Source organism: Prenolepis imparis, unplaced genomic scaffold (genome assembly GCF_030444845.1).
Source record: "Prenolepis imparis isolate NDT839.2.m4 unplaced genomic scaffold, iyPreImpa1.0 SCAF_9, whole genome shotgun sequence".
Taxonomy (NCBI): Eukaryota; Metazoa; Arthropoda; class Insecta; order Hymenoptera; family Formicidae; genus Prenolepis; species Prenolepis imparis.
The window spans coordinates 8,785,183-8,797,535 of NW_028141167.1; the positions used below are offsets into that span (position 1 = coordinate 8,785,183).

The window sequence follows — 12,353 nt, forward strand, 5'->3', positions numbered from 1 at the left end:
GTAATAAAATTTTAATTTTAAATATAATCATCAAGCTATTTTAAACTAACGCGTTTGGGCAAACCAACGTGTTTGCACAGCTTTTTAAGTTTTACTTGAAAAATACTTACAGTTTAAAAACATCACACAATTTTATACACTTCTCTGTATAAAATTTTAAACTATATTATTAGGATAGGACATGTATATTTTACGAATATTCAGCAAAAAAAAGTAAATCTGATGTATGATATTGATTCTTATAATAATATAACAAGTCTCATTTTTTTCTAACAATAATTTTTTTTAATAAATGTGAATAATTATTATGTTACAGGTCGGCGGATGGACGTGCCAGCCGCTGGAAAGCCCGAATCCGGAGGAAAGTACGAAGAAGCCGGTAATCATCGTCATCGTCGTCATCGCCGCGGGCGGCGCAGAAGGGCAACTGAGTTGACGAAAGTCGGGCGATTCGCGAAAAGGAAGAGGGAAAGGAAGAAGCGCGGAGCAAGTAAGTAAGCAACGACACAGAGCATCAGTTAATCATCGTTGTTGCGGTCAGTCGAGGCGAACGAAGAAGAGGAAGAAGAAGTGGGAAAAAAAGAAAACAGAAGGCGCACCCATCGGTGGGAGAAACGATCAGTGAAGGAGAAAAGTCTCAGTTTGTCACTGGAGACGCGGACGACGTCCGGTTACGTGAATGTATCGTCCGTAGATTCAGCGAGAGTGATTGCCAATTTGCATTCATTTATTAGCGGCACATGATAGACGCTAATCTCGATCGAGGAGACGCGAAATATCGATTTAGCGTGACGCTTTCTTACTCGCGAATACTGAGATTGGAAGACTACTTGATTGCTCTTCCTTTTTTTATATTTTGTACCTTTTGAAAATAGAAGAGGCCGACGAGTATTTATATTTGGAATATTTCGCGTTTTGCAAATAACTTGAAGAGATTATCAGGATTATCTAGCGGTTGAAGGAATTATTTAGTGGGATTCCTGTTCTAGCTATCCCATGCTTTGATCGTCCTGAACGGATTCTCCGAATCACTCATTCGGGTGGAATCTTCATTCCCACTGCCTCGTGTTTCGCGGGTAGAAGATCCTAAAGAGACTCGAGAGACCAGCCGATGGAATTTCGATCTGTTCTACTTCGCGTGCACTTCGATTATTCCGAAGAGATTCCAAATCGTCGGTGGAATCTTCATCTTCGCTACTTTAAATATTCCGAAGGGATTCGAAGTGTCATTATTTGCGGTATGTGATCTCGTCGATAATTCGACTTTGACAGTGACAGTGCCTTTCGTCTCTTTTAATCGTTATCGAATTCGCGTGAAACTCTTGGTCGTGGAGAACGATTTTTCGCGAGTGTTGTGTCAGTGTTGCATCTTCTTCTTGAGGAAGCTGGTCTGATGCGTTCCGTTGCGAAGATGATGCGTCACGTCATCATCGTTGTCTTTCTTGCCGTGCTCGTCAACGGAGCACCGAGATCATCGATCATCTACGCGGACGACACAGTGGTGAGTGATATTATCATGTTATTATTTATATAAATTGAATCTCGGTAAAGCGAGCTAAAACGTCTCTTGGCGGCTTTGCCATCGCCCACAATGAAATATCCATGCAGTCTAATTATTTTTACGCGAATAGTAATTGATTATTATTCATGAAAAGTCAAATAAGCCATCGTCGAAGAATATTGAGAAATTTAGATAATAAAAATAATATAAATCGATATTTTTTTATCGGTTCGTATTTCTCATGTTTTGTTATGGCAAAAATCTTTTTCATTATATCATATTTAAAACATCTTTTTGTCATTAATTTATTAAAAGATAAAAGATAATATATTTTAATAAATGATTTTATTAAAAGATAATGATTTTAAAATAAATTGGATAAATATATGAATTAAATTATTATAAATTACTTTTTTCATCATCAAATTGTTAAATATTATTTTGCAAAGAATTTATTTATATAAATTATTTTTTCTTTTGTACTTTTTTATATTTTTAATTTAATAGACGCGTAAGTCTCGTTTATATTTTGCTGTTAAAAAAATTCTTTATTCGGTAATATGATTAAACATTTCGCTATATTGAATAACAAACTATCATTCTGCACTGCTGCATGGATATTTCACAATCGCGAACATCGAGCTACGCAATCCCGAGATCAATTATAACTGTGTCATACACGTGGCGATTATGCCGTGTTCTGGAATAATTTAAACGGAACTCGCGCGAATAATTAATCGATTATTACTCACGAAACCCAGGTGAGTCATATTTTGTCAAAAGATTTGTCCATACGGGAACATATAGGTATCTATTCCATTAACGTCATTATAAAGTCGTATTTATATTATGTCACAGCAGAGGTTTATTGGGTTATATTTTATTCTATAAATATATTTCAATTATAGAACAATATTTTATAGAGTAATATATTGCAAGTATATATATTTTTTATATAAGTTTCGATTTTTTAGAAATTATAAAATCATATGCAAGGTTAATATATAAGATTAATCATATAATATATAAAGATTAATCAAAGATTAATCAAAAAGATTAAAACAGCGTGCACAATTAATTTAAAATAAATAGAAATATTACACTCGTACAATTTTTATTCCTATTAATTTTATAAAACAAGAAATCAAAGTTTTATTCACACGTTCTATTCATACGTTTGTAAGTCGTTTCAACGGGCGATTTTCGTAATATATTAAGGTAATGGAACATTATACACAGCGCGGCGAAAATTATAAAACTGTCCCTGATAGAACCGCAAAGCCCACAGGGAGTCCCAAGACTATCGCGGGGGTATCCCATATACTCATACATACAGCTGTATAATGCCGCAGTCGGCTTTACGAGCTTCTGCTTGATATTAAGTGCCTTATGAATACGAGCACACTATGAAGCACCGTCTGCGTCCGTGTAGCTTTACGAATTAATATGATCGATGCCCGCAGATAAGCGAGGTTAAAGGGGATATGACCGTTTTCTTCTGCTAAAGACTAAAAACACTCAGAATAATCTACCCTTGACGCCTAAAATAAAGGAATACAAAAGAGAGTTGCAGCTCATCTAGATATTTATCGATATCTTTAATTCTAAAGAAGCAAATCTTTTTGTTCATTGAAAAATCATAAGATGTTATCATTTAACACATTTATAAATTCTTTATATATGTGTGCGTGTTTAGAGTTATATTTAATTTAAAAATGTGTAATTTATATATTTTACTTTCTTTTGAACAATTTATAATTAAAAAATAACATATATTTTTATTTTATTTAAATTGTTATTCTACATGAACGATTGAAAACTGAACGTTTATTTTGCTTTGAAATATTGCAGCTTGCAAATTGATTTTATTTTAATAAAAATTTTAATTAAAAGAGAGTTTTAATAGGAATCAATCTTAATAACCGAAATATTTGATACGAATAAAATAACCATAAAACTAATGATATCTCATATATGAAACCTTTCTAAATAAAAAATTAATTGCGATTTCATAGAAAAATATACATTACGATAAGCACATGATGCGTATTAATTAAAGTAACAATAATTATTTTAATAATTATGCAAAGAATACCGTTATAGTCACGAAAATATTCTATTCACTCCGATACGGAATAAATTTGATGTCACAACGCTTTTGACTATTCCGATACTGCAATTCTCTAAAATCGCTTGTCTGCTTGATATCGCGCGATTGAATACCTCTAATATCCTGACCAGAGCACGATTTCGGTGCACCAAATTTGACCCACGCGATATTGTCGAAACTCGCTTCCGAAACTCGCTTCTGAAACTCGCCATTATATCTGAATCCCCGTGGATTCCAATATCCGCGGCTCCATTATTCTTCGCCGTCGAAACACGGACTAAATTGCTCCCTGAATGACGTTCTGCAGGAAAAGCTAATCCTGCATCACGGTCGCGAAATGCAACCTAATGCAAATGTACATGTATGCGCAAAATAATCGATTACAATTCACGAAAAGCTAAGTAAAGTAAAATAACTGAAGTTCTCGAACAAACTTTAAAAAATTCGAAAATATATTAAAAATAAAAACATAATATTCTTTTTTCAAACATATTTAGGATATGTTAAATGAAATATAGTAGAATTAAATTCATGAAAAAAATACAAACATCGTTTTAATTAAAATAATATTATAAGAAAATATTTTCTCTCTCTCTCTGTTTCTATAATAACATAGCAAGTAATGACTAATGCAGTCATTACTTCCTTATCACTACACGAATGCCGTGTAGTGATCAGGTCACAATAAAACAAAGATAACTTTGTACGTTTAATTGTTCTTTAACGACTTTGCTCAATGGAGGATGGTTAATCGAATTTAATTATATTTCGTTGCGAAGGGGCGAGCGGGGAGGAGGGGAGACACATTGGCAATGCAGAAGTAGGATTCTCTGTCGCAAAAGTTCGCTTGGGAATTAATGGTACGTTGCGTTCCGCGGCATTAACTTTTTCCGTGTGGTTTCATGCACAGCTTTATTGTACTAATGACTGCCAGGAGAGAACGAGCTTACGCCCGCTACATATAACAATTATATTTCCTTTTTTTGCGCACAAAAAAATTTTTTCCATTCCGCTTCGTGTATTTTTCATCGCGGAATCATTAATCTGATTGGCGCCTCGTACGTAATGGCTTACATTAGGATCTATGGAATAATTATTCGCGTGAATTATTTGACCAAACTGCAGATGAAACGCTTGAATTTTCAATTGCACCGAGCGGCCAACAGAGAAAATTTAATACGTCAAGGAGTTTCTTTGTTCAAAGCGAGGAGCCAACTAGAGACTAGAGGAACGTAATATGTCGTGACAAGTTAACGTAGGTCGGCAAAGAGAGCCGGAATTAATTGCACTCTGTAACGCCTTACGGTCTTATTACTGCGTTTCTTTTTTTCGCAAGAGACGTATAGCACATACATATAGTTATATTTTTTGCTTTTATTTTAAACTGTCTAACGTAATTTACCTACGTAATACATATTTCTCAACTTTTCTTTTTAAGCATAATTATAATGCATTTTAATTTCAATTTAATTTAATTTTTATTTTATATGCACGTAAAAAAAATCTCTATAAAGAGAAAAACGCACATATGGATTTTCTTAATAACTTACACTGACTCTAATTATAATTGAAAATACGCTATCATTAGTTCTGATTACATTAGTACCTGTCCATTATATACTCACGAAGATAGATGCATGATTAAATTTCGGGAATACGTCGTGTTAATAATAGGTAGTGAGTGTTGTAATAAGCTCAACAGTAAATTAGAACAATGTTATCGAAATCATGATAACTATGCATAGTTATGGTATTAAAATTAAATATTCTCTTCCTCCCCATTATATCAGTTGGCAAAATATAATAACATATCATAATTTCTCTGCAGCAGTAGGAGATTATATAGGAGATTATATTATATTAATCAAGTTTTTTGAAAATGTGTGAAAAAGCGCATATTTGTTCTTATACTCAACAGAGTTAATTTAATTATTAATTGACTTACATATTTATTATAAATTATATTTAGATCATTAAAGATATTTTCTATTTAGACTAACATTAAATTATTACAAAAAGATTTTATAGCACGATAATTAAAAACATAATAAGAGAGAATCAGTATATGTATATTTAATTTAATTTGTATTTAATTTATATATATATTATATTCATGTAGACTCCGTTATCTCTTTAATTTGTTTAATTAAAAATCCTCGTCCAAATTCAAAAATGAAGCAAAATAGTATTTATATGAAATATTTTATGTGTTCTTTTACAATGCATTTTTCATAAAGGTTTCGAAACGTAGGTTTCGGAGGAAGTTGCGGAAAATACATTCCGACCATCGTCGGATACGTGATCCATTCAGTTTATTTCCGGCGAACATAGCGCACGACACACGTTATACCTTCGTTTCTCTCTATGCAACTGGTCGGAATATTTCACACGGAATATTTCGTCAAAATCTTGCGTCAAAATGACTGCTGTGCTAAAAGTTTTTGATTTTTCTCTTTTTTTCGCTAGATTCTGCAATATATTAACATAATATTTACATTCTGATGACTTTTTTGCACCATTGGTCAAACTGGTTTTGTATGAATAAAGTAAAGAAGGAAATGAAAAATTATATTTGCTGGAGTGATCCCAAAATTCGTTTTAATACATTCATTTGTTAGTTACATCCTATAATATTATATTATATGTTAAAGAATTTATTTTAAAAAAGATAGGTTAATTAAGTAAAATTAAATTGTGTAGAGAAAGAAGCAAAGGATATAAGTAATAATATATAATATGTATAAGAAATGGAATATAAAAAGAACTAATAATTAATATATTTAAAAATTTCTAGTAAAACGTATATCACATATATTTCTAAATTTTCTAAATTTCACGTATGATGTTGTTTATAATATCAAGTTGTTATCTCGATATTACGTCAATTTAATTGATATTTGATGTTATGAATATATATGACGGTAGTTTTTGAATACATTCCATATAACTTATGCACATATTAAAGCGAATTTTGCTAGTCGGGAGTAGTCTAATTATTTTGAAAGGTCCACACTCGCTACAGCATTGCGTGTCGAGAAGGAAGCGAAATATTGGGAGGGAATATCGCGTCATGTCGATCTTTTTCGATCAGAAGAAGAGAGCGCATATCTCGTTGCTATGAATAAGGAAAATGGAAAAAGAGAGTGTGTTTCTATTCGATTCGCCCGCGACAGGTCATGTTATTCCTGTATTCGCTTGCTGCATTCGTTTGCATTCTCCGGCGGGACGGTAAAATGAAATGCATCCCCCTTTGCCAGTACGCCGTAAATTCTTTTTTTCTTTCTCTCTCTGACCGAGTTTTCACCGAGTGAGTCAATACTATCGAGATGGTGGAATGAGCTTTACATTTGTCTCCGGCAATAGTGAAATTCTCGCGGTAGAATCGCGCGCGGAATCTTCACAATTCGCGTTCGGGGCAAATCGCGTCAGCGAGGAATGCAACTTATAGAGAGTGGCGGAAACAAAGGGATTCATTTTTGTTCTTCGAATTGTTGAACGGTTTATTTCGAGAGAGTCCTCTACTAAGTCAGATACGAAATTTACGTCGAAATTAATACTCGAACATTAGATGTTTATTTAAATTTATAAACGATATACTTGTTCTCTGTAATATAATTATCTCGTTGCGTATGTATCTTTAAATAATCTCTAATATCTCTAAGAAAATATAATGTTTAAATTACAAGTTATTTTTGATGTCAGTATTAATATATCGACAGAAAGTACTAAGAAATTGTATTTTTTTAAAATTCTCTGTTCAATGAGACTTTTCATTTGTCCGCGGCTGATTAAAGTGCAGCGCTCGTCGCAATCCGGATGCGCGCAGCGTTCCATTTTCCGTATCCGCGTGGCGGCGTGCATTATTAACTTTTCTATTATCTTTAGAATTTCCACGCACTCTTAGCTGTTGTGAGTGCATATATTAACTTCCGTTACGGCGTCCGTTTATTATGTGTTTTGTGGCGCGTCGCGATGTCGAGGGAGCGTCGCATCGCCTTTCTTCTCTCTATAGTCTCTCTTTCGCACTGCAGTCAGAATGCGGGCAAAATTGTCGTTTTGTTTTCTTGATATTCTGCCGCGATAAGGGATCTTCAATGTTGGGCATTAATCGCTTAAAATTTTAGTTCACTAAAGTAATCCATTAATCAATAATCGAAATTAATCAATTATCATACATGTAATCGGGACTAATTTAATCGATTAATGATATTAATCGTTAATCAGTGTTACACGTATGATGATTGATTAATTTCGATTATTAATTAATGGATTACTTTAATGAACTAAAATTTTAATTGATTAATGTCCAACGCTGATCTCCACTCTACAATTAATCGATTGCGAAATTATTCAATAGCCGAAATTATGAACCCTCTTATTGCGATATTTTATTTTGTTCGATATATTTATATCATTACATTAATAAGGCTTCAGTATATGTTGTGCAATTTATATATCCTTTTTGTTATATAATCTTGAACGCATAAACATTATTTAATATTTAATTTTCTCTCTCTCTTCCTTTTTTCTACGCAATTTTAAATAATGAGAAATTCTCTCCTCAATATTCTTCTTAAGTTTAATTCTTTTTTTAACTCTTATATCGCAACACTCGAATAAAAGTGCGTAAACAAGAAGAGCATAAACAATATTTCGCTTTTCACAGCGGATTAATAAGTTTGCCAAGTGTTTCTCGGCTCGCGATGCACTTCCGTTTAGGAGCGTCGCAACATCGCGAGATGCGTCCGCATCCGTCAGCTAGTTCTCCGCGAACTTCTTTGGACTGTGTATATATATGGATATGGATGGAAGTCGGAATTAACTATCGAGCATATATAACTTCTGCGCGCGAATAATTTGCGGAAAGTTCGCGGGGTGCGCACGCGATCTGCAAATTTCCTTAGGGCCTTAGGGGAACGCTATGATCGCGTGTGCTTTCGCTGACTGCAATGGCAAACATAAATACACAAACGAGCAAACGATGGGCAAAATTTCTCGGGCTAAGATTACAGAGAATACTCTTATTTGTATCGTGTTTAATGTACAGAGATTTCGTTCAACTGGAAATTAAGAGACGATGACTGTTTTCTTAAATATTAAATATTAAATCGTAGAGTGTTCCTTAAAACTATTATAATTATTATAATTGAATTAATTTTAATTTTAATTTTTACGAATGCTTAATTCTTTAAAGGAAAGAAATTTCAAAATATCTACTCTTTTCCTTGTTTTTATATATAATTATCATAAATCGGAATTATATAAATTAAGTATTCGTTACTAATAATTATCGTTTTGTAAAACCCTTTTTGTTATGTTTCATTATTTTTACATAATTATAATTTTCACTGAAATCACATACGTCTATCTTGAGTAAAATAATATATAGTAATTATAAATTTGGAAATCCAAATTTTGCTCTTATGCCTACGTCTAAAACTTATGATTTCGTCTTATCATGCAGTTTACGCTTCAAAACGTGTCTCAAATTAACAGCGACTCATCTCGCTTTTTTGCGTGCGTGCGTCGCGGGTTACTATCGCGCGTGTTTCGTTCCATTCGTGCTATATCGCTCGTTTAATACGTACCTCTATATGTCGTGCAGACACGGGGTGGATGACTAAGAGTCGTACGGTCGATCCCGAAAGTCGCTTCAGCTTATCGACTACACGCGCGTGCTGCACGCATACTTGGAGCATCACGGCGCCTGCGCCCATCTCTCTTGCCTTCCCTTGCTACACAAAAACCATTTCTCGTCGTTCGCGTTCGTGTTGCCACCCCCTGCGAGAATCCACCCTCGTTCTCGAGGAATGTTCTGCGAAACATCAATGATAATACTAAAAGAAAAAAATTACGCGATGTGTTTCTTCATACAAACTTTACCAGTATATTATATTACATGAAGCATGAAAAAAATTATTGTATTTATACACAGAGAGAATTGTCTCTTAGAATTTACCCTGAAAATCATGGTAATCATGGGATAATATGGTAGAATTTCTCTGATTAATATTTATCACAATAAAAATAATAATATCTATCACAATAAAATATAAAACATGTTTAATTAATTTTACTATGCAGTTTAGTACAATTAATTAAACATGTTTTATATTTTATTGTGATAGATATTATTTTTATTGTGATAAATATTAATCAGAGAAAATCTCATAAAATTCTTTCCATACCATATTGTCCCGCAATCACCATGATTTTCAGGGTAAATTCTAAGAGAAAATTCTCTCGGTGTATGATAATGATATGATTGTAAGAAGAAAAAAAGAGAGAAAGAGAGAGAAAGAGAGAAAGGGCATGATTTATTAAATTATTATGGCAGAGATATGAATGTGTGTATCGAGATTAAATAAAATTTATGAGGTGATAAGTTTTTTTTATTTAGTATTCTAATGAGGATAACAATGCTCTTATTTTAGATTTTTGTACGCGGACAGACGGTATATTTTTATATGCAAGAAAATGGAAATAATTACGAAGAAAGATAAAAATTTATAAATAAAGATATACAATCAAAATTAAAGATTATATAAAAAGTTAAATTATATTTAAATAATTTTGTAAAGGTATTTAAGGATTAAAGAGAGTCAAGGCTTTTTGCAAATCCAGTTAAACCAAGAATTCCGGTATTCCAAGAATATGCGAATAAATATTACTCGCGATATGTATTTCTTTCATGGTCATGTAGAGAGAAATTCGTTTAGGGATCAACAAAGGGAAATAACGAGGAAAACATCTCGTACGTCTCTGAGTCGCTTCGAAAGTTCGCTTTTGCAAGACGTAATGCGATTCCAATTGAAGCTATTAGATCGGGAAGGGTTGAAAGCACATCGGGAGAGAGCGAAGGAGAAAGAGAGAGTAAGAGAGCTTCCAACTCGGCTGCGCCAAACGACACGTCGTCTGCTGAAAGTCTGTTTGACAGATAGACGTGATCGCAAGCAATGTTATCCTCTTAGTCACTTTAAGCGAACATATCACAACACGACCTCGGCATTCTCGAGCATTTCACCCTAAACGCCAGTTATGCCACGTTTCTAGCCTCGTGCTTATCATATGCGACGTGTGATTTTGATATCGTGCTCTGTTAAATCAACTCTCTAAGAGTTAGACCCTTACTTTGTATATAGCGTTGAACTAATACGTAATACACACAACGAGAAAGCAGTTTCTCGAGCTTACGGCCCTTAGTTTAGGCTGTATAAGTTTTGCTCATTTAGTAAGGAGTTTGTGCCTTTTGACTATGTTCTTGTGTGGAATACAATCCTCTTGTTTGGATAATTAGTTTCGAGTAGAGTATTTTGTTAACACGCACAGCACAGTTACGTGCGATATATTATAATAAGCGCAAAGGACATTTTTATATTTTTTTGAAATTCGCAAAATTTTATGTCATTAAAATTATAGTTAAACTTTTTTGTAATTAAAATTATAATAAGAGATTATTATTTTTTTGTAAGTTATATTTTTATTTTTAATTTATCTTAATTTTTATTTTTTTAATTTTATATTTTCTTCAAATATATCTCAATATATTTATAAAATTATTGCTTAGTTGAATATGTTTCAATATATATGAAAGTAATTAAACTATATATGTACATATTTTCAGAAAAAGACTTATATTTTTCATAAAAAGACGAGAATATATTATTATCAGACTGATTATTTATTGTATAATTAAGAGAAATTAATATATAATTGATTATTAAAATTAATTGATTATTATTGGCAATTTCGCTAGTTTAACCTTTCAAGATCGAGTTGGCGCGATGGTTAAGTGTACACAAGTGATTTCTGAGACGCGATATCGAGGGGTTAATCGATAACTTTGTCGGAGGTCGTTATTAATCACGTTAAAGACGTTCTCGTGGCACAGCAGGGGATGACACCATTTGTTTTTTTTTTTTCAAATTATTAAAGAGCAAACCTTTCACATCGCGGTATTTGTAGTTAAGTGACGCGTTTACAGATTTACAGTTTTTTGGATATTCAACCATTATAAATAACAGATATAATTAGCAGATTTAGCACACAATTATCGTAATATATAACCGCCAAAATTCTGCGAACAAAATCGACACACAGTTAGATTCTTGTTTTTGAAATAAATTTTTAAATATGATTTTAAATATAATTAGTTAATCATAATTTAGAAATTCTGTAAAAAAATCAATTTTTTTCTCGAAGTACACTTAACATAAATTTTCATGTAAAGTAAAATAAAGTTGTACATCTTACATGTTTATTTTACATATATTTTATTAATGTAAGTTAATTGTTATGTTACAATAATTTTATAACGCCAAGCAGTTGCGGGTTCGTAAATTAATTTTTAATCTTCTTGAAAAACATAATACATACGTTGCTCTTATTATAATGCGTGCATATTCCTTATGTTAACTATATGATTTCTATATGCTTACTGTATCTTATTTGCTACTTTTCAAAGAGAATATGAAATCGATATCTCATCCGTATTGGAATAACTAAGTATGCTTGAGAAATTGAAAGGGAGTTATTCAAATATTTATCCTTCTATCTCCGAGCCTCAGAATAATGATATTGGTTAACGTAAAAACAGAGAAATATGCACATGCATACACATGTTGAATATTTTTTCGTTATTCAAAATTATTATAAATCAATATTTTTTAAACATATATATATGTAGTAATATATATATAAATTTATATATGTATATAATATCTGTATCTTCATACACACATT

The 12,353-nt window shown here is 32.3% G+C and overlaps 1 protein-coding gene across 2 annotated transcripts in view; it reads left to right on the forward strand.

Annotated features, from left to right (window-relative positions):
- Nucleotides 1-12,353, forward strand: part of Mmp2 (Matrix metalloproteinase 2) — a 167,648-nt gene that overhangs the window by 16,992 nt on the left and 138,303 nt on the right. For both annotated transcript variants that reach the window (XM_083047112.1, XM_083047110.1), the window contains exon 2: nt 317-1,501. In XM_083047112.1, the coding sequence (XP_082903238.1) occupies nt 1,394-1,501 (108 nt within the window). In that variant the 5' untranslated portion in view covers nt 317-1,393. The remainder of the gene's footprint in view (nt 1-316; nt 1,502-12,353) is intronic.